At 49.1% G+C, this 27966-nt stretch overlaps 1 protein-coding gene across 17 annotated transcripts in view; it reads right to left on the bottom strand.

The window, feature by feature from the left end:
- Positions 1-27966, bottom strand: part of PPFIBP1 (PPFIA binding protein 1) — a 1584927-nt gene that overhangs the window by 730747 nt on the left and 826214 nt on the right. For all 17 annotated transcript variants that reach the window (XM_069628106.1, XM_069628107.1, XM_069628105.1 and 14 more), the window contains one exon: positions 24349-24500. In XM_069628106.1, coding sequence (XP_069484207.1) covers positions 24349-24500 — 152 coding nt within the window. The remainder of the gene's footprint in view (positions 1-24348; positions 24501-27966) is intronic.

Raw genomic sequence — 27966 nt, 5'->3', positions numbered from 1 at the left:
AATCACACGACACAGTCAAGCGACCGTTAAGAGCCAAAGGAGTCAAATACTCAATGATGTTCCCGGCCATCTTGTTGGCCCACAAGGGGTGTGTTTTTTTCAGAGCCCTAGCAAGGCATGGGACTGGGCTGAGACCATTCGTCAGGTGGGAGATAACAGTCAGGCAGAATTGCAGAAAAGAAAGTATGGCGGAGGGGAGGAAGTGACGAATCCAGAATGGCCACCTTCGTCCACATTCAGCTGAAGTCACTGTCATGATGCCTACCCCCGGGCATCCGGATCAAGCCCATCAGCCCCGGGAGCAGGCATCCAGACATTTACAAAAACCCCAGCAGCCCCAGCTAGGGGCTGTCTGGGTTCAGTCCTAGCGCCGTAGGCACCAGGCTCATAGACATTACTTACCTCATGCAGATCATGCTGCAAATAAATCCAAGCCAACGTGAGGCCTGGATGGGACTATTTTACTACAGGGACTATTTTTTTACTCGGGTGTGGTCCTGGGGAACTTCTTTCCTGGGACTATTTTGGAGGCTATTTAAACCACGCCCGAACAGCAGCACATGCTTCGTGTTATTCTGCATCCAGCAGCGTGACTCTCACCGTGCCAGCAGCCAGCATCCAGTCTTCTGCCACGCCCGCCTCGAATAAGGAGCTCCTAGAATAAAGAGGAAGAAAAGGACAAGGTTAGAAAATGAACTCATTTCAAATTCCTCACCTGATTCCAGATCCATTTCATCTCCCGACCTGGAAGTACATCAGTCCTGCACGCGTCGCTTCGCCAGCTCCAGCACGGCGCCATACTCACCAGTTCTCACAGCATCTTTCGATCCGGCACTGTCTCCATCATTTCTTCGCCGTACTCCGGCACCTAGGGGCACAAGAATAACAAGGTGAGCCAAGGGAATCAACAAATACCTCTTACCACCATAGACTTACCTGATTTGCCACCGGCGGTATTATTCTCCATATCTTCATATGCCGCATCTGTAAAGAGGGAGAAAAACAACACGTTAACGCATGTAATAGTTACCGGACAGCGTTGGGTAACACAGACTCTTACCTGAACGCCAGAAGTAGCTACGAGACCTTCTTCTCACGAACTCAGTTGCAACTTAAGGAAGGAAGGGGACAAGAGTGAACATCGGGCACATTGAACTCTTTGAACTTGATACTTACCAATCCCGCCTGGGACTTCAGAGTCAATGCTTACCGGAACTCTCCCAACGCCTTCAAACCAGTGAAGTAACTGGTATCTACACGCCCCTGCAAGACACGCAGGATGGAGAGCTCATCTTTTACAAACATAAGGTGAGGTTACTAAGGGGATATCGGAGGTGATTAGTGGGGGAGAGTGAGAACAGTTGGGAGGCCATCACTAAAACCCACAGGTGGCTAATCCCTGTCTCCACTTGCAGGAAAATACTTCTTCGGGTCCAGCAGACAAGACTAGGCGGGCCAGTCCAGACAGTCATCTCTGCACTACGCATCACGTTGACGGAGACCGCAGCTGTCCGGGTCCGATCGACACCCCTGTGGGGTCCAGGTGAGCGTAACAGTCACATGGACATTCGTAGAGGATCACAATCAGATAGGAGGTGTCTACGCATGGAAGCTTGTGTGGAACAGCTATACAAGACCACCACAAAAGTGCCTCAGGATGGGCAGCGCTATTGAACTATTGGGCAGAAAGAGCCAGGGCGGACGGGGAGGGTACCCCCATGTTAGGTCTGGTGCAAGGCCGACAGGCTCACGTCGCTAGACTGCTGGGATCGAAAGATGCTTCATTCAATTTGGGGGAGGAGGGAGTGTAGGGCAGGGGGTGGCCTTGGGGGAGGGGGAAGTTTGGGGTTTTGTTGTTATACGGTTGGGGTGTTTGTCAGAAAACATGATGCCCAGCTGAAAGGTGATGCAGAGGAAGGTAGGGCTGAGAGTGTGGGCCTAACTTGGGCAGATCCATGGACTCCCGCAAAGGGGATGGGGCATGAGCAGAAGAGGGTGATCAAGTGCCTCACGTGGCACATAAACAGTTTGTTAGATAAAGTTAAAAGGGGGCTGGTATTGAAATATCCGAGTAGGCATAAGATCGATATTGCCCTACTGCAAGAGACGTACTTGATGGGTACCTCCTGCGGGTTCCTGGGAAGGGGGATATGCAGAACTGTGGAACACACAGGTTACTACAAACGATCTAGGGAGGTCGTGATTTTGGTCGGACGCACCATACCTTTAGAGATGAAGGTAATTCAAAGGGATGCAGTGGGCGGTATGTGCTGGTGGGGCACCTGTCTGTGAATGGGGGATTTTGGGGGGGGGCTGATGATTCTATGTGTACAGCGCTCCCAAAATCGGAGTTCCTGGCTGAAGTACAGGACCTACTGGCTAGATATGGGGCCAACATTACTTTAATGATGTCCTTTACTTTAATTTTCTTCTGGAGAAGGCATGTGTGGCTGCTGGAGCAGTGTTCCTGCAATCAGAAAGAAGGTAAACCGTTATGGGCTTTTCCCACTGAGCTGTGGACTGTAAAAAAAAGATTAATTGCAAAAATTTCACCGGAGAGCACATCACGCGCATTATTTCTGCAAAAAAGCGCTATTCTCCAACATTGCAAAGCGGTTCTGTTTGGGTGCAACTATGAAGGTGTGGAACCTTCCCTGTGGGCATCTATCATTCTTAACACCAGAAGTGTTCTTTCTTCAAGATGGCCGACCCTTCCTAGGGCCGAGTAGCTACCCACTACAAGGCAGTTGTCCCCTCTGTGATAGGTTGCCTCTTCATCATCAGAGGCGCTGGAAGCCGGCCCCTCCATCAAAGCCCCACATCGAAGGCCCTGTCTATGCATAACCGGGCCGAGAAGGGCCAGTAGGGCTCCCACCTTCCTTTACCCTGCATACAATGAAGCAGCCATACAATGCAGCTGGCCACCACACACAAACTTGCCCCCCCCTTCACCTCGACCTGTGAGTGATGTCTGAACTTATCAACTGCCTCCTCCGCTTACAATCTGAACCATAAGTGTTCCTTCTTCAACCTACCTTCCTTAGCTGACATGTTCTACTACTTCTTCACTGCATTCTGTGCCCGTTTTGATTTTCGAATTTGAGTTTGTGTTTGTAACATCTTGCGCCCCACTACTGCATTACATTTTGTGTCCCCCTGTAACTACTAGGCCACTTAGTGAGCGTGGGTTAGGACTGTGCCGGGCAACCACCCCCTCTGCCCTTCATCTATCCTCTGCCACCCTGATGGCGCTCACCATCTCTCCTATCTTCTCTTTGCTACACTATTGTCTATCCCCCCCCTCTCTTACAAAGTCTGGGAGGAAAAATCCCAAAAAAGACATCCTGACCGCCAACCCTGGCCTACCCATTGCAGATACCCATGTCAGTAAAACTTCCATACAGGTCTTAACCGATATCCTTTTCTCTGTACCCAACAGATCTATGGACTCCTCATCTCTTCTCTCTACTGTCACATCCTCTCCCATCAATGGTGGCACCAAGTGGGAAGTCCTTATGGCGGGCTTGTCTCCATGCATCATTAATGTCTACAACACTGGCACTATCTTGGTTCAGGGTCTTCAACCCAACCCCCTCCTCCTTGACCGGTGCCTGCCAGTCCTGATCAACTTCCTTCCCATATCTGCTTCCCCCCTGCCCACTCTCTCTGTCCCTCCCCATCCGACTGGTGTACCACGTCCCTGTACCCTTCCTCAGAAAACCTTCAAAGGCGGTGACCTCCTTTATCTAGCCACACTTAACACTTGTTCAGCAAACAAACACTCTGCTGATATCTGCCTCCTTCTTGAAGACTTGGACCTCAACTTCCTCACTCTTACCGGGACGTGGTTCAACGACAGCTCAGCCACTGCTTTTGACTCCCTTCTCCTGATAGCTACAAGATAATTCCCAATCCCCGCCCTAACCGGGAGGTGGGGTTGCCTTGATTTTCCCTGAGTGGGTACCTTCCTCCCTGGTCTGCAAGTTGGTCATCTCTCCCTCCTCCTCTCTGACCATTGCCATTTCCGGCCTCCTGGTTCTACCACCCTGTTCCTCTGATTGGGATGACTTCTGCTCCTATCTCCTCTCAACCACCTCTAAACTCCTCTTCATGGGCGATTTCAACATCCATCTGGACTCCTCTATCAAGGCATCCACATTCTTCCATAACCTGCACTTAGCTATCCCTCTCCATTCTCGCTTCTGGTCCAACCCACTTGTCTGGACACACGCTAGATGCCCTCATCCACTCTGATCTCTCTCATTCCCCCCCCCCCCCGCACTGTTCACCACACACTCCTGGTCAGAACATTCTCTCCTCTCCTCTCCTCTCCTCTTCTCTCACCTGGGTCCCCTTGGCCGTATCACCGCACCTCCTCAAGCCCTGCCAACCTAGTTCACGATCATCCGTCCCATGAAACGAGCGTCAGCTGCCGCCTTCACATCCACCTTCATGCCCCCCTCCCCCAAACCCAGACTCTTCCATTGACGGAGCTCTCAACAACCTCCACCGGGCCATTACCAACATCCAGGACATTCTTGTCCCAGTCATGAGGATCCGCCTGAAACCTGCCTCTAAACATGACACCTGGTACGAGTCTAAACTAGCAGCCCTGAAACGCACGTGCAGAGCTGCAGAACGTAAGTGGCATATCTCTGGCTCGTCATCTTACAAACTGGCCTGTCGCCTGCTGCAAAGACAACACAGACTTGCCATACACACCAATAAAAGAGCCCACATCCAGACGCGGGTCTCCGGAGCATCCAACAACTCGGCTGAACTCTTTAAAATCTGTAGGAAACTAGCCAACCCATCCACAGTCTCCTCCTCACCCCTGCCCTTCCAAGCCCTCTGCAATGCACTGCCACTCACTTCACTACAAAAACTCACAACATCCCAAGCACTCTTGCTTCACTCTCCCCCAACCTCCCCTCCCCCCTCACCCCCTTGCCTCCTATGGCCTCCCCCCTTCTGCCCTGTCACACATGATGAGGTCATCAGAGTTGTCTGTTCATTGAAGGTCTCCTCCAAACAGATTTCACCCTGCTCATCCAGAACCATTAAGGACAACATTGGCTCTCTTCACCCTGCACTTGCATACTTCTGCAACCACTCCTTTGCCACTGGATCTTTCCCCTCCTCCCTCAAGCACTCCCTTGTGCGCCCTCTCCTGAAATGACCTTCAGCAGACCCCACCTTCCCAACCAATTACCGCCCTATCTCTATCACCCCCTTCTTTGGGAAACTCTTGGAGTAACTGGCCTTCCCCCAACTTACCTCTCACACTGAACTTGTTGGATATTCTGAACACACATGAAGAACTGATTGCAACTCTGGACTCCAACTCTCCTCTTTCTACCTGATATCACTACTGCCTTTCACACAGTCACCTTAAAACGGCTCCAGTATATCCTGGGCATCTCAGGGTGGGCACTGGACTGGCTGACCTGCTTCCTAACTGACTGTCCATCCTAGACTATTCTGGGCACCTTCTACTCCCCCATCTCTTTCTCCACCTGTGGTGTCCCCCAGGGCTCCAACCTCTCCCTGTGGCTCTTTAACATGTACCTTGGTCCACTGGCACTCCTCATTTCCACCTTCTCTCAACGTCCACTGCTACCCAGATGACACACAACTTTTCTTCAAACTCCCTGCTCACCCTCTTACTTCTTCCATCATCCCGGACTGCCTATCTGCGATCCAGTCCTGGTGCACTTCCAACAATCTCTGCCTCCATGCCAGCAAGATTGCGATCCTTCCTATTGGGAACCGTGCTCCCTCCTTCTTCCCCTCACTATGGCCATCATCTATGGGCTCTCCCCCCTTCTCCTTCATCTGAAGCCAGAAACATTGGAGTCATCTTCGACTCCTCTCTCTCCTTCCTCCCTCACATTCAGGACGTTACCAAGAAGTCTCACTTCCAACAATTCCTTCTGAAAGGAATTCTCCCTTTTCTCACTTTGCCCCAGAAGCTTAATGTTATCCAAGCCCTGGTTCTCTCTAGGCTTGACTACTGTAATAGCTTTCTCTTGAATCCACCGTCTTACTCTCCAAGACTCCTCCAGCTAATCCAGATTAGGGCAGCAAGACTTATCCTTAGCCTCATGCGCAGGGGCTGCATCTCTGCTGCCCTAAAAAGTCTTCACTGGCTCCCGGTTGCTGCAAATTCAATTCCCTCTGCATCACCCACAAAGCTGTCTGGGGCCGGGGATCACAATATCTGCAAATTGCTCTTACTAAATACTCTCCCACTAGACCCCTATGTTCCTCTGGTACCAACTCACTGTTTGTAAAGTGTTTTGCTAAACAGACGGCCGGAGGCCAGGCTCTTGCTTTAGCCGGCTCCCTCTTATGGAACAGCATCCCCATTCCTCTCTGTCTTGAGCCGGAGCTCATCAAATTCTAGAAGCTGCTCAAGACTTTCCTTTTCACTTCCTCCTTCCCTCCTCCGTTAATCGCACAGTCGCTGTGATTGATGACCAGGGCCCTTATGTGTTCTTCGGGGCCCTGACCTCCCACACCCAATCGCCTCTACATCTGCCTACACAAAGCACTTGTCTTGGCACCCACTGGCCTACGCCACTGTAGGCCGGCACGTACCTACTTAGTGCAGCTCAACCCTCCCTAGATCTTACTATACTTAGCACTTACATCTACTGCTCACCCACAAGCACGGACACTCCAGCACTTACCCCCTCCCCACTCCCTCTTCCCTCTCTGAACTTGCACGCTCTGAATACTCAAGGCCTAATACCTTTGTCTCTATCCTCCAGTGTATATATTTTTCTCAATCTCATGTCCCCTCCCTGCTGCCGTGTGAGCGCTTTGACACTCATTTTACTTGTTGTATAAGCGCCTAACATATGCACAATAAATAAACTAAATGTGGAGCTAACAGGACAGGTCCTCCAAGAGGGGGGCCACACCCTCACCAACAACCAATAAGGGGTTAGAAACGTTCACACTGCGGCAAGTGGCATGGTAAGCTTCTAAAGGGAGATGCACCTAGTGGAGGATGATTTCTCTTTCTGTTCCGGGGTGCATGCCACATTCTCCTGCATAAACTACTACTTCCTCCCTGGAACTGGGTCTGGGCGGGTGCCTATGGCGACCTTTCTACAGACCATGCTCTGCTGATCAGGACAGTGATGGGGAAGGAACCAAGAGGGCAAGGGGAATGGAGAATAAACGCCTACTATTTAGGGGATGAGGATATAATGGACGGACTGAGCAAGGGGACAGAGGATTTTATTGCATAAAATATGTGGGCAGTAGAAAGTAAAACCACTCTATGGGAGGCGTACAAAATGGTGCTGAGGGGCCGCATTATGCTGGAGACTGGCAAGCATCGAAAGTATAGGTGCGCTGCACATGTAGCATGTGAACAGACCATCAAGGATAAGAAAGTAAAAAACTGCAGCGAAAATTCGCATATTGCCAAAAGGGAGTTGCTGCAAGCTAGGTTGCAGTTCAGGGAGGTGGCCCATTGGGTGGGCAGAGCAAGGGTTTATGAAAGCGGGAACAAAGTCGGTAGGTTAATAGCATGGCTGGAGATGCAGGAAGAGTGGTTGAGGTGTATTTGGGAGATACAGGCATAAACCAGTACACAAAAAGGGGCAGCAAATCGTAGATGAGTTCGCCGAGTATTACCAGCACCTCTACAGTGACAGAGGGGGAGCCCACCTGGGAGGAGACAAGGGGGTATATGGAGCGGATTCCTGAAACTTGGCTTACAGACCTAGAAAGGGAAGAATTGGCAGAGAGATCACGGTAGAAGAAATACAAAGCGCCATCAGGCAGTAGACACTTGGAAAAAACCCAGGGCCCAATGGCTTCCCCATGGAGTATTCAAAAAAGGCTTAGCGATAAGGTGGCCAAACCCATCCTGGTAATGTTTCAGGAAAGTAGAGACGTTGGAGTCCTCCCGGAGAACCAGAGACTAGCCACAATAGTGGTGCTGCATAAGAAGGGCAAGCCGAATGGGGAAACAAATTTTGGCTAGGGTCCTAGCCAACCAAGTGCTAAGAGTGGTAAGCAGGGTGACTGGGAAGGATCACAATGTTTTGTTCCGGGCAGGGTTACAAGGATGAACCTTAGAAGGGCACACAATGCGCTGGCCAAATTAACACCGCCGGGGTACCGCCCTATGCTAATATTGCTTCCGTAACGCAGAATCACGAGTTGGGGGAGGTGGGGGCGCTAAATCCCCATTGGGTCCATAGGACCTTATGGGGTTGGGGAGCACTATTACCACCAGCGGAAATGGCACCAAAATCGGCCCGAAAATTGCAATTTTTACATCCAACAAAAAGCTAGAGGTAAAAATGACATTTTCCGCCCAACTCGTGATTTGACCAGTCCTTAAATGCAGCAGTAATACTGTTACTGCCGCATTTAAGGGCTCAGGCCAAAATTGTGATGAGGCCCACAGTTTCTAGACAATCCATTATTAGCATTGCATTTGTTTGTTTCTTCAATCCGCTTTAATTGGAGACCTTTGAGAATCTGCTGATTGCACGCGGCCACTCCAATACAATGTAGCTCAGCAACTTTCATACACGCACCAGGTTTCTTGAATTCTCTGAAACTCACCAGTCGAGTTGCTGTTTCCTTCAGTTTCCTCGCTCACACGACTTCTTATTCTTGAAGTCAGGGTCTCACCGCCTGCCCTTCAGACGCCCCTGGGCAGATTTCTCCACTCAGGGGAACGAGCACTGCTCTGCCATAACAAAGGGACTGGCAATCTCCACGACACCCTTCCCCCCGCCTTCACTGGCTTCATGGAGTCACGGCTCCCTCGCCACGCAGTCACACTCGGTTTCACCTTGCAGTCTTTCAGCGTCTCTGCGTTCCGTTCTCCCTTGGCTCATCGCGGGTTGGTCTGGCCTGCCTGCTGCTCTCTCCCCTTGCTCACTTGTACGCCACCTTTTATACGCCTCAGCCCTATCAAGGGGTTTCAGGTGTGATTCTTTCACCTGTTTTGTCTGACACCATTTTGATCAATTACTGGCACATGCCTTACTTTCAGTCCTGTATTCTTCAAGATCCCTCCTCTTCTTTTTCCCAGCAATACAGCATTGTTTCCTATGCGGTTTCTGGCCTGGAGCTCATGCTGTGATGCTGCGTTCACGCTGAGCTCCAGCGATTATCGACAATGACCCTGTAACATGGTGATTTAATGCCTACATTATTTCCACTCTTCAAAGCAGATCATTGTGAACTCACGCAGGCAAGATCTGGGAAATGTGAGGCGTCCCTACTTTTTGCTAAAGCAAGATCACAGAGACAGATCTGCCAAACGGATCACACGGAAGAAAACATGATGGCAGTGATTGCAGGCGTGCCGACTTTAAAGTAACTGCGATGTGCCGTTATAGTGCAGAGGCGGATTGCTGACTGCTGCACCCGAGAGTGATCCAGAGCAGACAAGCAGGGTTAACCCCTTCCACGAAGCACAAACGCACGCAGACTGAGACCAAAGAGCTCCCGTAACGACAGAGGACACCGTCTGTGCGAGGCTCGCCTGCGGCAACGAGTGACCCGATGCATTGGTGCCAGAGCAACCCGCAGCGCGAATAGTGCTGCTACATGAGCGGGTAGTTGAAAGAGACGCCTACATAGACTGTGGCGAAGCGCCCAAGACAGCAGGTCCTCATCAGCGAGAGGGCAATACAGTGCACCCATGCAGACACTTGGCGGATGAGGCCCCTTTGCCAACTACAAAGTAGCTGACAATGAACACCCTGATTTGGCAGTTGGCCGACAAGACCACTGGTGGAGAGGGCTTCGCGGGGACAGTGGCGCCATTATCCGAGAGGGTGCATTTGTCAGGTCAGTGAACTGGGTGCCGTCGCCGGCATTGCGGCGAGGAGTGCGTGGTTCCTTCCCTCTTACATCAAAGGAGGGAGCCCATACGTACAGGCTCAACCTGGGAACCTGTCACCTCCCCCCACCCCCCCCCTCCCCAATAGCTGCAAGCGGCCTCACTATCTTGGAAAGTTGCAGTCAGACACTGACCCAGAGCCGAAACAAAGTAGCCGAGAATAATTTATGTGCACACAGTATGACGGCAGTACAGAGGAGTGCCCCGGCAGTCATCCTTATCAAGCTGTGACTCCCCCTGCCACCCGCGGAGTGTCCGTGCCTTCTATGGTACATGCAGCTCTTTTCCGCTCGACTGCTGTGTCTCTCCACTCCCCGTGGTCCTTGAATTGCCGGGAAGCAACGAGGCAAGCGAATCTGTGCATGTTGTGGCGAGTAGCTGCATCGGCCTTCTAACAGATCTGTGACCACACTTAATACACTTCTCTCTGGGGAAGCCCTTACACACAAGCACCTGGCAACTGATCAAACTCCTACCTGCTCTGTGGGGTGTGCTGGTGAGGCATGGTCTTAGGTTAGACTGTCACACTACTGAGTGCTATCCTACTTGTATAACCTGAACATCGCCAAATACAACTTGGAGCACCTCACACCGGATGAAGCGCCTATATAGGAAGGACAACTGAGAGTAGACATTGCTATTGACGACTGGCAACATCCCAGCCAGCAACACTGTGAGAAAGTCAAATAGTCTAGACTGCAAAGTACCCACAGGTACCTAAAAGTTGAATCAAGCATGCTACGAAAAGACCTAACCTGAAATTACATGAACAATAACGTATTTGTGGCTTATTCAACACAATGTTTTGCCTTTCACAAAGAGCAAACAGAAAACTACTATCATGGACTCTTTCGCAGGTCTTGGGAGAACGCAGACGGCGAGCATGGGCGCGAGTGGAGGAAGTCCGGTGGAGAGTGAGACCCAAGCAGAGCCACAAAAGGATAAGGTTCTGGCAGAGATTGCAGCACTAAGGTCCTCAGTCGAACACAAAATTGAAGAGGTCAAAATTGACGTGCAGCTCCTACGCCAAGACGTGAGATCATTAGCTGAACGGGTCACGAATACTGAAGAACGCTTGAAAACCACGGCTGCCACCACTGACAATCTGGCCACCTGGCTGAAAACCCTTGAGACCAAAAAAACATTTTCTAGAGCAAAGAGCTGAAGATGCAGCGGGTCGCTCTCGCAGAAATTATGTTCAGGTCCTGGGCATACCGGAGGACGCTGAAGGCAAAGATCCGACGGCCTATATAGAGAACGTATTCCTTCAAGAAGTTGGCCCGGGCAAATTGTCGCAAGTATTTGTTGTTGAGAAAGCTCACCGATCATTGCAAAAGAGGCTGCACCCGGATCACACCCACGACCCCTAATAGCCAAAATACTGAATTGTATGGATCGAGAGGTGCTTTTGAAATTCTCCAGAGATGGCGGGGTAATACAGCACGGTGGCTCGAACGTAACCATATAACCGGACTACACCCCCTTAGTGCAACAGCAGCGCAATACATGTATTTCAGTCAAGGCCAGGCTGCATCAAAAGAAGATCAAATACATGCTTACATACCCAGCAAGACTAAAGGTGATACATGAAGGAAAGTCCAGCTTCTTAGACAGCCCAGAGGCTGTGATGATGTGGCTCGAGCACAACAACCTGGACACAGATGAAAATTCTGAACAATGGCCGGATGGATCCCAAGTCCCTGGAAGGTCGGCGAAAGACTGTCAGCGACGACCCACACAGTGATACAACTAGGTTCACCACAGCGTGATGAAATGCTCAAACATGAATAGTCGGAGGTGCACTTAGGCTTTGTAGATGCTAACAATGCAGTCCAAGACTTCACTGGAGGTTGTGTCTACAGCTGTGCAATAGCTCAAAACAACCTATTTAAGAAACGGTGCATACAGCAGCTGATAGGCCGGAGCCGGCGATCTAGCCCACTGAGCCCTGATGGAATTCACCCCAATCCATATGGACAGCTGACAAAGGACCCTTGTCAACCTTCTGGACTGCTGCCCGCCTGGGAAAGCGAGCATCAGCAAGCCTGAACAGATGTCATCTGTTGAGCATAGTTGGAGACCCATATTCTGGGGCAGGTTTTTTACGTTTCACTATTTTTACCCAACCAATGTGATCTTTTGTATTTACTGTTCTATTTGCCGTAGGAGACCAAAAGGTGTGCGATACTGGTTATTATCTGAGAAAGATAGGATGTTAGCCTTACTCCCACAGCTAAGCGCGCTGTGGAATGCTGTGTACTGGTGCTTTTTATTTGCAGAAACACGCACAAAACATGGCACAGGTTAAGATTGTCACATGGAATGTGAGAGGCCTTGGCACATATATACGTTGAAACAGTCAAATCATACCTTCAACGTAAAAATATTGTACACATCCCCCACAGCTAGAGTCAGAAGGGGGAGACACAAACTATGGCACATACAGAGGGGAACTAGGCAAGGCTGCCCCCTCTCCGCAATACTCTATATACTCGCACTTGAACCTATAGCAGCATATCTCAGACAAGAATATTGCATAGGGAATACCACTCACCTACTCTAACTGTATGCTGATGACGTGCTGCTATACTATGCCAACCACATCACAATTTATCCATAGTGCTCGAAATACTGGATAGCTTTCCAAAGTTATCTGGGATCACCTTTAACAGGCAGAAGAACAAGTTACTTACCAACTGGTAACGTTCTTTCGACTGGATGTTCCTCCAACGTATTCCACATCTTTGACATGTAATGCCCACAGCTGTGCTGCTTCGGAAATTTCTCGGCAGAGGATGTCCTGCATCAATGGCGTCAGGTCGATGTCCCTCGAAGGCCTCCGTCGAGGGGGACATCATCGGATGTTACAAGTTGGACGCATGGCGTCCGTAGCCTCAGTTCATTTTTTTTCCCTCCACAACGTGTGCCATAACCGTACACCAAGTCTTCATGACTGCAAAGAGCCTTGTGGGAACGTAAGCTGCAATAGCATGGGAAATTCTTCAGATGTGTAGGCTGGGAGGGCGATGTGGAATACGTTGGAGGAACATCCAGTCGAAAAAGCACGTTGCTGGTCGGTAAGTAACTTGTTCTTCGAATGGATTGTGTCCTCCAACGTATTCCACATCTGTGACAGACAAAGGCCATATCTTGACCATGGAAAGTATCCAGGGAGTAATGCTTGACAAAGGTGTGGATGGAAGAGCACGTTGCAGCATCACACATATCTTTAACATGAACTCCCCATTGTAGGGCTGTGGATGTAGCCACGCCCCTGGTGGAGTGAGCTCGCAAACCCTCAGGAAGGTCCTTGCAAGCCAATCTGTAACATTCAACAATGGTGAGGATAATCCACCTGCACAAGGTCTGTTTGGTAACAGCCTGGCCCAATCAGTGTCCAGTGTATCCCACAAAAAGATGGTCCTCCACTCTGACCCGGGACATCCTAGAAATATAAAAGCTCAAAGCTCTCCTAGGGTTCAACCTATGGAGTCTCGCCTCTTCCTTACCAGGATAAGGAGGAGGATACAAAGCAGGAAGCACCACCTTCTGCCTCAAATGAAACTCAGACACTACCTTAGGTAGAAACTCAGTAAAACCCTATCCCTGTGGAACACAGTAAAAGGTGGCTTAGACGAAAGTGCCTGCAACTCGCTCACTCTGCAAGCAGATGTAACTGCAATAAAGAAAACTGTCTTGAAGGTCAACAGTCTCAACGGACAAGAGTGCAAAGTTTCAAACAGAGCACCCATCTAGAATTTCAAGACTAGATTCAGATCCCAAACCGGCACCTGAAAAGGGGACGGCGGGAACACATTTGTGAGCCCTTTTAGAAAATGGGTAATCAAAGGAATCTTAAAATAAGAACATTCTTCAGATAAGCGCTTGAAAATAGACAGCACTGCCAGGTAACCTTAAATGGTACCCACTTGAAGACCCTTGTGTGCCAAAGAAAGCAAGAAAGAAAGAACCATCGGAATGTAACACTGAAAAGGATCGACATCGTGTCCTCTGTGTCCTCTGCATCAGTCGCAAAACTTATGCCAACGGCACCAGTACAGGGATTTGGTTGCCGGACGCCTAGCCGAAAGCAACAACTCCATCATGTCATCTGGGAGGTCCCAATTCTTATATCTCAACCTTTCAGAAACCAAGCGTGAAGGTTGAGAGTCTTGACCTCTAGATGGAGAACCCGACCCTCACCGCTCCCCTCGTGCGAGAGAGAGCAGATCATGTCTGTGGGGAAGACGGCGTGGAGGACAGATGGATATTTCTAGAAGGTCCGGGTACCACGATCTCCTGGCCCAATCTGGAGCAATCAGGATCATGCGGGACCCGAACCTCTGCAACCTCCTTAGAACTTGACGAATGACGGGGGTCGGAGGAAACGCGTACAGAAGCGGGAATGACCAATCCATGACGAACACATCCCCTAAAGTTCCTCTCGGAGGAAATTCCCTTGAGCAATATGTGTCGCACTTCCGGTTGGCACCGGTCGCAAACAGATCCACTTGAGGGGTTCCTCAATGGGCGAAGATCTCCCGAAGGACTTCCGGAGCCAACTCCCACTTGTGGGAGACCGTGCTCTGCCTGCTCAGAGCATCCGCAGCCACATTCTCCTCTCCGGCCAGATGAACTACCGAGAGTGAGATTCCTTGCTGTATCGCCCAGAACCAGAGCTGCATCGCCTGCCTGCACAGCGGGAGCCACCCTAAACCTCCCCTTTTTGTTGAGGTAATGCATGGCCACTGTGTTGTCCGTCATGATCAGGACATTCTTCCTGCGCACAAATGACAGAAAAGCCTTCAGGGCTAGCCTGATGGCTCTCAGCTCCAAAAGATGTATGTGAAGTCTGTACTCGGACAGAGACCAACGACCACTGGCAGTCAGCTCGTTGGCGTGAGCCCCCCATCCTGTGAGGGTATCATCTGTCACTACCGTCACCTCCAGCCATGGTTGCCAAAACGGCTATCCCTTCATCAGATTCCCTTTGCTGGCCCACCACAGAAGATCCCCTAAGACCGTGAGCGGAATCTAACAGTTCCAACAGGTTTATGTGGTTGGATGCTATGTCTGACGAAGAAACTCTGTGCGCTGTCTGTTGAAGCAGGTGAGCTCCCCACCCTGTGAGAGATGCGTCTGTACTTAGAGTGGCCTCCGCTGCGGGGGTGGTGAAGGATTTCCTTTTCAAGAGGTTCTCCCTTGACCACCACTGCAGCGAGAGATCGAGGGCTGGCGAGACAACCACTAGATCGTCCCATTGTCCGCTGGCCTGACATCACTGGCTGTTGAGCCACTCGTGCATTGGACGCATGCGCAAGCGTGTGTGAGGAACCAAATAAATACATGACGCCATCATTCCCAACAGTAGCATAGCTTACCGTACCATCACCTCTCGTATGGCTACATATTGAGGGATTTGAAACAGCATGTTTCGGACCGTCTCGTTGGAGGGGAAGACGAGGCCGTCCTTGGTTCGGATTAGAGCACATAGGAACTGTTTAACATGACTGGGGTCTAGGCTGGATTTCTTCTCGTTGATGGAGAATCCTGGACTGAATAAAAGATCTATAGTTCTTTGGGTATTTGCCTGACAGGTTTTGTAGGATTCCCCTGTTATGAGCCAGTCGTCGAGGTAAGGATAAACTGGGATGGATTGCCTGCACAGGTGTGCTGCAGCCACTGTCAGTACCTTTGTAAATACCCTTGGTGCAGAGGCTATGCCGAAGGGTAGTACTTTGAACTGATAGTGCTCGTCTTGTATCATGATCGGAGGTATTTTCTGTGCGCCGGCAACATTGAAATATTAAAGTATGCATCTTTCATGTCCAATGTTGCCATGTAATACCCCCCTGTGTGAGCAGGGTGCTAGGCAGAAACCTGTGCAGTTCCCTTAGGGACCACTGCAAAAGGCTTAAGACTACAGGTGTTGGCAGTAAACCCAATTGGTAGCAGTCTGTACCACCCAGATTTACCTGGTAGCTGTGGCTGAGCAGCCAGACTTCTCTCATGAAGAGTTAGACAGTATATAGAGTATACAAGATAGGTACCAAAATACAGCAGCACAAGCAAACACTGACCAGAGCTTTGGTATCAAGTATATAATGATGTATTTAAAGACACACTTAGAAACACTCTAGCACTATCATTGTAAGCAAGTTCAAAAACACAGTCACTATTAATATATATACATCCTTTATTCCTTATTAGACAAGTCTTAGTTAACACCACTTATTTCCAGACAGACACTCCAGTAAGTTACGAAAAAGGGAGGGAAAAGGCAAAAATCAGGAACAGCACACAACACAATACTTTAGAAGCACTCGGCAAGGCAGGAAAGTCAGTCTACTGGTGAGCCCAAAAGTTCAGAGGCCCGGCTCCCTCTTGGAGAGAGTAGGACGCCAATACGCCCAAGATCACACAGTTTAAAAGGCTTGGAGAGTCTTGCAGAGAGTTTAAAAAGGAATCAGGTCAGCACAGAAAAGTTCAGCTAGCCAGCCTACGGCCAACCCAAGTGGTAAGTTGAGGATTTACGAGACACCCCACACAGACCGTTGCGAGGGAGGCCAGGCAGACACAGTACCTTGAAAGTGGAGAGAATCCTCCAGCGGGGGCAGTTGTTCCTGGCAGTGGATGTAAGTCGCGGCGTCGTCCAGAGGAAGAGAAGATCTCGACGTGGAGGAAAGCTGAAGGTCGTTGCACTGCCAGGGAAGAAACCGGCCGCGGAGTTCTCCGGTAAAAAAAGGTACTACCCTTTTATTCGCGGTAGTGGTAAAACGTGGTATCCCAGTTGCCGGGGTGCTTGGCACGGGCAAGGCGGCCACAAGATGATCCGGGAAGGCGAAAAGGCGGGCAAACTGGTTATCCCCACCAGTCAAAGAAAGAAGACTCTTCGGGATGAAGATCTCCTCTGTCGTTGGAAGAAGTGGTTGAGTCGGTTCAGCAGGGCTCCACCGGTGGTGTCGTAGTTGCAGGTCGGCTCAGCTTCTCCCTCTTCGGATTCTTTGGTCCTGTGGCGACGTCTGAAGTCCCAGCCCCCAAAGCCCTGCTTTTATGCAGAAAACCCCCATTCATCAGTCCTAGCTGTCACTCAAACATGCTAAGTGGTGAGCCGGTGTAACGCTCACCTGGCTCCCACGGAGGCGCTGGTCTGGTCTGGGTTGCTGTGGCCTCTTCAAGCGTGATGCGCAGAATTCGGACCACCGATTGAACAGGACCCCCAAATCTTGCTTGTCTGGCCCGTAGGAATATCCTTCTGCAGATGAGAAAGGGGAATAACTGTCTGCTGAATAATGTGCTTGCTCCCCCCTTTCCCCCTTCGTTCTTCTCTGACTTCCTCCAAAACCCCCGGTTTAAGCTGACCTTATGGTTTGGAAGGATGAACTCTCCATCCTGCTTCTGGTGCAGGGGCACGTGTTCGTCCAGTTACTTCACTGGTTTTCAGAATGGCGCTGGCAAATCCACTTGACTTTACTGAGCGATACGCCGTAAGTATGAAGATGCAAAAGTTCAAGTGTGAGCCTCCTTTTATGTTGTCTTTTCCTGTCCTTTATTTCAGGTGCAGAACAAAGGCGATGCGTCGAGGGGTTAAATTTGCCGGGGTAAAATCAGGTGAGTTAGTGATGAGGGCGACCCCTCTAAATGTCTTTATAATTCCCCAGTAATGTCTTTTGTCCTTTCCCCATAGGGGCCGGGGTGCGGTACCTGCCAGAGATGTGGCGCCGACCCGAGATGTGGAATGGCTCACCAAGAATAGCCGCTAAGTAATACGGCTGAAAATCCGGCTTTCCCCTTGTGTTCCCTTGCTCACCTTTTGTCTCTTCTTCTCTCCCTTAGGTGCGGTGCAGAGATGTGGCGACCGGCACTGAGAGCCGCGATGGAGCCGGGCGGCGTCTCGGGAACAGGTGAGTGATGCGCGGCGCTGCAGCGAGCAACGCGGTGCTTTTAAATGGAAGTCTTCCTTCAGGAATGCAGGTGTGAAGATTCCGGTTGCAGGTAAGAAGGTTGAAATAGTTCTTGGTTTTCACCTTTCTCTTCTCTTATTCCCTTGCAGGTGTTCCAGGTTCGAGGCGGGCGTGGCTGGAGTCCAGGTGCAGGAGCAGACACAGTGAGCGTTCAGCTGCTGGGATGCAGAACAACACGAAGCACGTGTGGCTGTCCGGGTGTGGCTTAAACAGCCTTGGAAGAAGTTCCAGGTGAGTATTCTTCCACAGCCCCACCCAAGTAACAAAATAGTTCCTTCAGAAAAATAGTCCCTCCTAAGCCTCATTTGGCTTGGTTCTTCATGCAGCATGGTCTGCATCAGGTGAGTGTGCAGCATGGTCTGCTTCAGGTAAGTGCACCAAACACTTCCCCTTATGAGCCTGGCGCCTATGGCGCCAGGACTGATGTCCAACATGAGCCTGGCGCCAACGGCGCCAGGACAGAGTCCAAAGAGCCCCTATAAAGGGCCGCTGGGCTTTTACCCGGGGGCGTGATGCCTGCTCCCGGGGGTGCTGGGCTTGGCCTGGTGCTCCGGGGGTAGGCATCATGACAGCCGGGCGGCTCACCACTGGGCCAATCACACTAGAGTGCGACTTGAGTTGCCGAGGCAACTCAGTCCAGGGTGCCTAAACCCCCTCCAACACCCCCTCTGGTACCCAGACAGAGTGGCACCACTTTGGTGGGCTTCTGTGCAGAAGCCCGCCAAAAGTGGAACAATGGGCTCAACTTCGGGTTGGAGTCACGGAAGCGAACACAAACGCCATTTTGGAACCGAGTTCTGGCAAAAAATACCAACCGGTGAATTAATATTAAATAAATAAACCGGCGGTATGTTTGAGGCTATGTTAAAAAGTATTTGCCTCGAATAATGGGAAAATCCCATAGGAATATATTCGCGGTCGAATATAAAAAGTAGTATCCATTGCCACCAGCCAAAACTCGCTCAGGGGGGACTGGACAGTGCCCTCTCGAACAACAGACCCAGGGGCAATCGAATTGCCCCTACCAGTACGCCCACAATATGATGGTTTGCACTGGTTCTGTTCACAATTTAGGACTAGTAAAGCCAATGGTGACTTTACATGCCCTGGGAGACAGTAGTCAGTCCCAGGGTACGGAGTCTATGTTTGGGGGTCACTATGACACCCCTGTGTTACTGCACGGAGGGTGCTTTGTAACACACATACCAAAAACACATGAAGCCCTATGGAGTAAAAGACCCCATTGCCCATAAAACACATTACAAAGTCAAAGGATATCTCAAATTATGTCTAAGAGTGGGAGAAAGAGAGTCTCACTCTTAGCAGGAGAAAAAAATAAACCCCAAAAGTCCAGCAAAGCTGCTGGGGGACTCACTAGGTTTGGGAAATTAGCCTTAACAGAGAATTCTCCCTAACACAGGGGAATTACCTCTTGCTGAGTGACCATACAAAACTTTTGGGGCTTCGTAAATTTGTTCGCTGGGAGCAGATCTAGTAGAGGGCGCATGCTGAGATCCTTTTTGGGTACAAGGAAGTACCCTGAATAAATACCCTTGTTTACCTGTAGAAGAGGTACGACCTCTATGGCACCCTTTTCCTGCAGAGTCTCGACTTCTTGTAGTAGGATGCGCAGATGTTCTGGCGTCAGGCGTCTTGCTCGTGGCGGTCTGAACTGTGGGGTCTGGCAGAAATCTATACAGTACCCGTGGGCGACGGTCTTTAACACACACTGGTCTGTAGTTATTCCCTCCCATGCTCGAAGAAATGATGTTAGCTGGTCCCCGAACAGGGATGCATGGGAGGGGACCCGGAACTGCAGGTCATTTCTGGCCTGAGGCCAAGGAGCCTCGAGGGGTAGAATTCCGGCCCCTTCCTTTACCACGTCGTTGCCCCCTTGTGGGGTATGGGGTGGTGTATCTGCTGGTTCCTTGGGGAGAGGACTAGTTATACCCTGAGCTGTATTGATTTCGAGGGAACCGTTGCCCATGAAAGGAACGTCTATTCCCACTCTCCCTTCTTTGTGAAGGTCTCTGGGTGATCTGATCCAGAGTCTTAAGTGTGTCATGCTCCTTTTTTGCAGTTTCGAGGGCTTCATCCACTGCCTTTCCAAATAAATTAGTCTCCTCCACTGGTTTATTTATAGGTGAATCTTGTGTTTCTGGCTTGAACCCAGAGTTCCTTAGCCATGCGTGCCTTTTCAGGAGGGTAACTTGAGCCAAAGACCTTCCGGCCTTCTCTGCTGCATCCAAAGTATTTTTCAACATACTTTGGTTAACTTGCCTGCTCTCTGCCACTGTTGAGAGCAGACGGGCTCACAGTGGCTCTGGCACTTCTTGAAGGCCCTCCTCTAGCTTGGCCCATTGCGCATCAGCATAGCTGGCCAACAACGTTGTATTGTTTGCGATGCGAGTGGAGTAAGCCGCCGCCGCTGCGATCCTTTTCCCAGAACGTAAAGTCTCTTACGTTCTTTGTAGGGGGTGCCTCCCCAGTAGAAAGGGGAACCCCTGCTCTTTTCCTGGTAGTTGTAACAACCAGTGAATCTGTAGTAGAATGACCCCTGATGTAGAGAGTGTGAGAGGGGGAGGGTCAAAAGTTTCTCTACCCTCGGATTCACTGCTCTAGTAAGTGCAGGTGTTAATAAATAAGGGGCCAATCTCCCTTTAATTGAATTTAGTAGAGGAATAGCTTGGCTGGCAGGTGGGTTTTCTTTCAAAATGTCTTCCACAAAATCAGCCTCTCGAACAGCTTCCTGAATAGCAATGTTGAAGTGTTCCGCTGCTTTCCTCAATATGGCGTTGAATACCATTTGATCGTCAACCGGGGAGGCCTGTCGAGTGGGGGTGGTTAGAGGGGAGTCCAAGCACAAGGCATCAGGTTCCGGTGTTGGAGTAGGTGACTGCCAAGAGCGAGGATCAATGGGGTCTGGGTCTACTCCCCAACCCTCAGTAGGGTCTAAATATACCTCCTCAGAGTCGACAAAGATATCTTCATTTTGAGCCTCCTCCTCAGTGAGGTCATAAATATATTCCTCTTCTTCCTCATCTTGAGTAGGGTCAAAGACCCTCTGCAGCTGAGCCACAAGGAGAGGGGGGAATTTTCCTCCCTAGACCTCTTGGGTGTGGACTTCTCAGAGAGATCCACAAATCTCTGTAGCCTGTCCATGCATCCTTCAAATTTTTCTCTGGTCCAAACAGATGCACCCGAGCGGTCCAGGGGTGGAAAGGGCTCTTCTAGTGGATCTTCTGTTTGCAAACATCAGGATTTTCTCTTTAACGCCAAAGAAATCCCCCCAGGAGCTTCGAAAAGTCTTTTCGGGGTTCCGACGGTTGACGCGTGTCCTTTTGTTTGTCTGTGGGCCTTTCTGTCGGTTCAGGTAAATTTTTCAGCCTATCCTTGGGATTTGACGAATCCTTGTGCTTGTCCTTGCGTTTCGATGAATCCTTAGACTGTTGCTTGTGAGAATCCACCGAAATGATCCTGGCGATGCTTTCAATTACTTCAGCATCTGGAAGTTCTACAGTACGGGCCTCTGGTTGCGTGACTACTTTTGGCAGACCCGGGGCCTTTTCAGTTGTGGACGCTTTCTTACGATACGTCTCGACGGAATGGTGGATATTGGGGTCAGCGCCCTTCGATTTAGAAGGCCCAATCGCAAGACGCACCGGCGGTTGCGGGGAGGGCTGCCGATCTTGACGGTCGGCGGGCAGGGCCGAAGATTTTGGTGTGCCTGTTGGATCTATGGACCACTTCGACGTTTTCATCAAAGACGTCTCTGGGGTTGGGTCTTTAGTGTGGGGAACATGTGCGTCTATGTCGCCAGGGTGTACATTTCCCATAGCAGGACCCGAGTCTTGCCTAGCAGAGCAGGGACAGACGACGCAGAGCGAGATCGCTCCGACGAGAGGTCAACCGCCTCAGAATCAGAGGCTTGTTCGTCACTCAGCCCCTCGTCACAATTGGCGGTTTTGGCAGCGGGAGAACTAGACTCGGCCTATGACATACCATAAGCCACCCACCGCTTAACACAGCGCTCCTTCAAAGTTTTCGGGCGCAGGAGCTTGCAAGCCGCACAAACTGTCTTGTCGTGATTAAGGGGTAAACACTGGTTACATTTACGGTGCTTATCCTTCCAAGGGAATTTGGCACTGCAAACAGGACAAAACCTAAATGGAGTCCTCTCTATAGCTGAGGAAATAAATGGTGACAAAGAGACCTAGGGAACAAAGAGAAGAAAGGGAAAGGCATTCTCAGAAAGGGAAATGTCCAACCCAATCCCACTCTCCCTACACTTTGTAGGCCGGCCAGAAGTCCCGGCCACGTTGTCGGGAGCGCCGACTGGACACCGTCCCTCAAAGATCTGTGCACCTTCTTCGGCAGAGAACTGGAAAACAGCCATCAATGGTAGGGCAATATATATAACTAATATATATACGACCAAAAGTCGAAGAAAACAATAGCAATTTCTCTTGACGAGCTCTGCATAAGGCGACCAGTATGCTGGGCAAAAAAACAATCTGAGGGACCTCGACGCGTGATCGATTTTGGGTATACTACACGTCAAGTTAGGGATAGTGTTACAGGCACACCCATGTCGACGTCCCCTTTCGATTCTCGAAAGACAAGATGCAATACTCTGCTGTGACCACTGGATGTCGGACTATATGCACAGTACGTGATTCTAAGCAGATTAACAAGCATCAGAAATACGATTACGGTGAGTAATGTATCCCTTCTGAGGCTTATGAAATCTGCTTAGATCACATGCTGTGCATAGATTAGCGAGGAGTGTTAGGAGAAGGTGGTTGGATGTGAGAAGGTTCATGGGCAAACAGATGTCTTAGAACCGCTTGTCCCACCTGTGTATTTGTCTTGGAATGAGTGTCAATGCAGTAATGCAGAGTGAAAGTGTGTATTGAGCTCCATGTAGCTGCTTTGCAAATGCTGTCTAGAGGGAAATTTGCAATGAAAGCCAGTGCTCCCTGTGGAGTGAGCTCTAGGCGTGAAAGGCAGTGTCTTGATTGAAAATGAATAGCATAATTGTATACATCTGACTATACATCTGGAGATGGCATTTTTGGAAATGCGGTCTCGTTCTCTGCCTGTAGCTATGGAGACTAACAGTCTGTTTTTCTTAGCGGTCTGGTCTTGTTTACATAGTAAAGGATCACCCTCCTCACATCTAGTGTGTGGAGTTATACCTCAGCTGAGCTGGTGGGGTTCTGAAAGAAAGCTGGTAGCTCAATAGACTGGTTTACATGATATGTAGAGATGAACTTAGGGGAGAACCTAGGATGCGTACGTAAAACCAGTTTATCCTTGTGTAAAACAAAGAAAGAATCCTGCACTGACAATGCTTGTATTTCACTCTTCTTTAGTAATAGCCACTAGGAAGGCAGTTTTGTAAGTTAGGTGTTTAAGACTACACTTATGCATTGGCTCAAAAGGAGGTCCCATGAGCTTAGCGAGTACAGCATTGAGATCCCATCCTGGTGGCGGATTAGAAATTGGATGGTGAAGTCTCTTTACCCCCTCCATGAATGCTTTGATAACCGGAACCTTCCACCATGAGACTTTATTGTGGGAGGTGGTGTAGGCTGACAAGGCCGCCAGGTGTACCTTTAAGGAGTTGAATACTAACCCTGAATCTAGCAAGTGGAGCATATACGTTAGAATGTGGGATGGAGTACATTCTATGAGGTTCATTTGTTTAGACTGGCACCAAATTACAAATCTCCTCCATTTGTTGAAGTAACAGTGCCTAGTGTTAGATTTTCTTGCTTCTTTCAAGATATCCATGCACCTTTGTGGTAGGTCGGGATGTCCAAACTCTATGACTTCAGGAGCCATGCTGCCAAGTTCATTGAGTGAGGTTGAGGGTGCACTGTTAGCCCCCCTGTAATGTGGGAATAGTAAAAAAAATGGTGGTGCACGTGGACATGTGAAGTCACCCTAATCCTACATCAATTGATCTTATTTTAATAATGTTTCATGTTAATTGTTATTGTAGCTTATTTTTCTTGTTTTTTTGGCAACTGTCAAAATAAAGCGAATATGAATGAAAAGTTTTCTCCATAGGCCTTTTCTATGTATAGGAGTTAAAAGGGCTCTCGGAAGCACATCGGGTAGCAGACGGATTGGATCAACCATGTCCCGTGTGGCTTGCCCCGCTCACATAGAAAGATGTGGCATTCTGCCAACTCACCACACTGTCCATTTTACTGCTGAAAGAAAAAGGTGGCCCTTCATATGCAGAAAGGCATGCTAATATTTCTACTGAACTCACCAAGCAAGAATAATTATCAATGACAAAGTTGAAATGGTTGAATAACAGAAAACAACAAAATCCAAAATTTGTAAAATGGGATCCGAAACGTGCAAATAAACCATATGTGAAAGCTTAAAAAGTAGACCGTGCTTACTTGGCCAATAGATCATGATAAAGAATGATATAAGTTTTCACAACCACGTCAGAAGGATCATACATGTTGGAGCAAACTATACCTCTGAAATGTTTATGTTGGGCTCTTCAGCACTGGGAGATATGATCAGTGGAACAGGAGATGGTGTTTTTTCTGTTTCAGCTATGCTTTGCATATCCAGGACCACAGAAACAGATCCTGAATTCATAGATTCATCACTTTCTTCTTCTTTGCCTGCAGTGAAAGACATGCATAAATTATAGTTCTCATAGCGAGCCAATGCATGGTTTTTACTATATCAAGATAGGTACATCCCAACTGGCAAAGAAACATCATACTCCACTGCTACCACTTGTGTGTGCTCACTAAAAATCTGTATTTTCTTAAATAAAGCTACTCTCTAGACAATCTAGTAAAGCTATGATGAAGGCAGTGTAACCACCAAACCTAAATGTACAACAGTTTTAATCACCAAAAGGAAAGACCAGGTGTTAGGGGATTTTACCAAAGTCCTGTCTGTGACAAGACCTTAGAAAGCCCACCTTGGATGAACAGGGGAAACCCATTATGTTTAGCCTGAACTAACCAAAGGCTTGATAGCAATGGCTGCGCAGGCAGGCTCAGTCTAGGAAGGATGAGGGCTGTAGTGAGGCACAGAGTACTCAGATCATACACTTAGTTCAAGAAAACACTTGCACACAAGCAGTTATATAAAAATAAGCATTTATTTCACATACACTAAAGCGGATACATATAAGTAATAAGTATCACACTAGCATTAAACACTGAATATTTGCAATAGCCAAAGGATAACAAAATACTTTAGAACAGTTATAAGGTAACACAAAGTAGCAGAAGCTTCAGAAACAAGTATGCAAACTTTAGACCAAATTGTATATCTTTAGTTAACCCCAAATTAACCAATCTTAAGAAGTCCAACCCTATTCTAGGTGATTCTCACAGAGTGAAGGAGGGCACTGGGTGTCCAGTGACCAAGGGCAAAGGAAGAAAAAGCAGGTAACAGCAGACAAGACAGTCTATGAAAAGTTCTTCAAGTTTACAGGTAGGTATCGGTAATTACTTTGGTAAATAGCACAAGTTGTTGTCCACTCCAATGCAGATCAACATAAGCCTAGGCGGGGATGCAAGTAACAGCTTAACTGCAAACCTCCGAAGCACATGAACAACAAAGCAGGGCCCAGGTAAGTATTACGGGCTGAACAGTACCTTGTAAGTGAAGAAGCTTGTGCAGCAGGATGGTGCCCAAGGAGAGGCGATAAACCACGGTTCAGGATTTTTGGACTTGGCGACTAATGAAAAGAACTTGCAATGGATCTAGAAGTTGCCCTCATGTAGCTGGGTTCCCAGCAGAAGATCTTCCCAGCACTGGCTCATTGTCGCCTTTTTCAAGGCTCGGTTGAAGGACAGTTGTCGTGCGGTAAACTTTGCTCAGGTTCTCGTCTCGACTGAGGGGACTTTCAGGAGTATCCAACCTCTGGAGTTCAAGGAGGATGCCTGCAAAGTTTCAGGCAAAATCGGGCTTTGGACGACATTGCACTGCAAAATGGTCCAAAAGCATTGGCGAAATGTGAGCCACAGAGGTCACAGCTCTTTCAGCGAGTGCGCAAATTGAGTTCGTCTCAGGACTCGTTAGACCGACTGTTAGGGAGAATTTTCAGAAATTTGCTAATTCCTCTCTATCTTAGAGACCTCCAGCAACTTTGCTGGATTTTGAGGACTTGATTGTTTTACCTGGAGAGAGCGAGACACTTTTTCCCCCACACACTCATGTATTTTAATGTGTTTCTTTTGGTTGTGGAGTCTGTCAAACCCCATAGGCATCATCTTTTATATTGCGTCAAACAGCACCTTCAGTGCAGTGACACAGGGAAGCCGTTCAGATTTTCAAAAGGTTTAAATACCTTATCTTGGATAAACTACTGTTTCCAAGAGCGGTGAAGTGAAATTGACTGTACTTACAATTGTAACTTTCTAGCCCCAGCCCACACTATCTTACAATAGGGTGCTGGAGGGGTTACTTAGTATCCCCTTTGTCTAGCTTCTCAAGTAAGATTTTTATGTTACCCTTTCCTCACTGAATGGCTTGTGGCAGTGGTTTACTTTTAACTAGCGTGGTGTGCGTTCGCAGTTGCAGTAAAACACCCAGGGGTGCCTTTTTTGTCAAAATGGCCCAGTCTTTTTTTCACCATTTCTTTGTGGAAAGGTCCTTCTTGAGATTTACTGCGCGCGCCAAACCAGGATTGGTCCCTTTGTTCGCTTTGCCTTTGGCGGGATTCACAAGTGAAGCCCGCCTCTGGCTCCGGGGTGTCTGGTGGGGGCAGGAAGTGAGGGAGGTGCTCGGAACTCCCTGTGCTTAGTCTCCTAGGACAACCAAATGCACTCTGTGACGATTGACCGGCTGAGTGTCCGGCAAGGACAGCCACACTGCTGGGTGACTGACAGCTAGGATGGAATGAATTGGAGAAAACTGCAAAAAAGGCGAGGCTTTTTGGCTTGGAAGGCGAGTTGACCACTGGATGAAGGAATCCGAAGAAGAACTTGAAGAGGATGCCTGCTGCAACTCCTGGACCGTTGGTTTTCCCTGGTGAAACCCTGCTGCTGTGCTGAAACTCCAAATTCCTATCGAGAGAGAAGCCCCTGCAAGGACCACTTCTCCCCTTGAGTTGGTGGGACCAATCAACTCCAAAGTAAGCCACCTGGACATCCTCTCTGAGCTGGTTGAATTTCCACAGAGTTGCTGCTGGAAACCGAATAGCCAGGGAGAGGAACACCAGTTGATGTGCGTTGCTTTTAAGCTGGCCAAGAGCTCCAGGAAGATCCTCCGGACTCCCAGGAAGCAGGACTGACCGAGCCTGAGCCCCCTCAGAGTGCGGGACTACAGAAACAAGGAAAGCCAATTCTTGACACCCAGGAACCGTTGTGTTGCTATTTGCGGTAGAAGCGAGGAGCTGAAACACCGAACAGCCACTTGTTTGAAGTTTGCCGGTTGCGAGTGGTGACCGTCCCATTGGAGTGCAGAAGTCCCCAGAAGTCTGCCATCTTGTCCCCACGACTGAGGCTCAGAACAGTGAGATTTGCTGCACATTTCTTCAACCTAAAGATACTGTAAAGTCTAAGAGAACTTACCTCTGGTTGTGTAACCACTTGTCCTTGTTGGAGACTTGCTTGGTTGCATGTGTAGAGTTGCTTGCAGCTTCTTTACTTCACAAGCCTAAACAGCTTGTGGCCCTACTTTGAATTCTTCTATCTACAAAGACTTTTAAAACATTGTGCAAGAGTTTTACCTACCTCTGAGAAGTGCTTCAGTTTCACCTAGACTTTGAGTCAAATTGCCTTTGACTTAGTCTGGCTCCCAGAATGACTCTTCTTCCCTCTGTGAATGTGTTTGGTCTTCCTTCCAGGAAACAGTTAACTAACTTTGCATTGGGTGGGAATGGGGTTGGGGGGGACTATGGCGGGGGGCACGTTTGGGGTATACGAAAGTACTTACCTGCTTTGAGAAATATTTTTGAGATCTCTTGTTGTGTAATCATAACCTTTCTCTTGGACAAACCCTTAACTTTGATTCTAAATGCAACAGTGATATATTAATGTCCCCAGCAACCTAACTATTGAAGTCACCCGAGGGTATAGGTAGTGTCTGTGGGCCATTCCAAAAGGGTACTTACTGATTTAGAAA

Source organism: Ambystoma mexicanum, chromosome 12, assembly GCF_040938575.1.
Source record: "Ambystoma mexicanum isolate Mex_15411 chromosome 12, UKY_AmexF1_1, whole genome shotgun sequence".
Lineage (NCBI taxonomy): Eukaryota > Metazoa > Chordata > Amphibia > Caudata > Ambystomatidae > Ambystoma > Ambystoma mexicanum.
The sequence above is the reverse complement of the archived record's forward strand: the minus strand, read 5'-3'. Positions and strand labels throughout refer to the sequence as shown.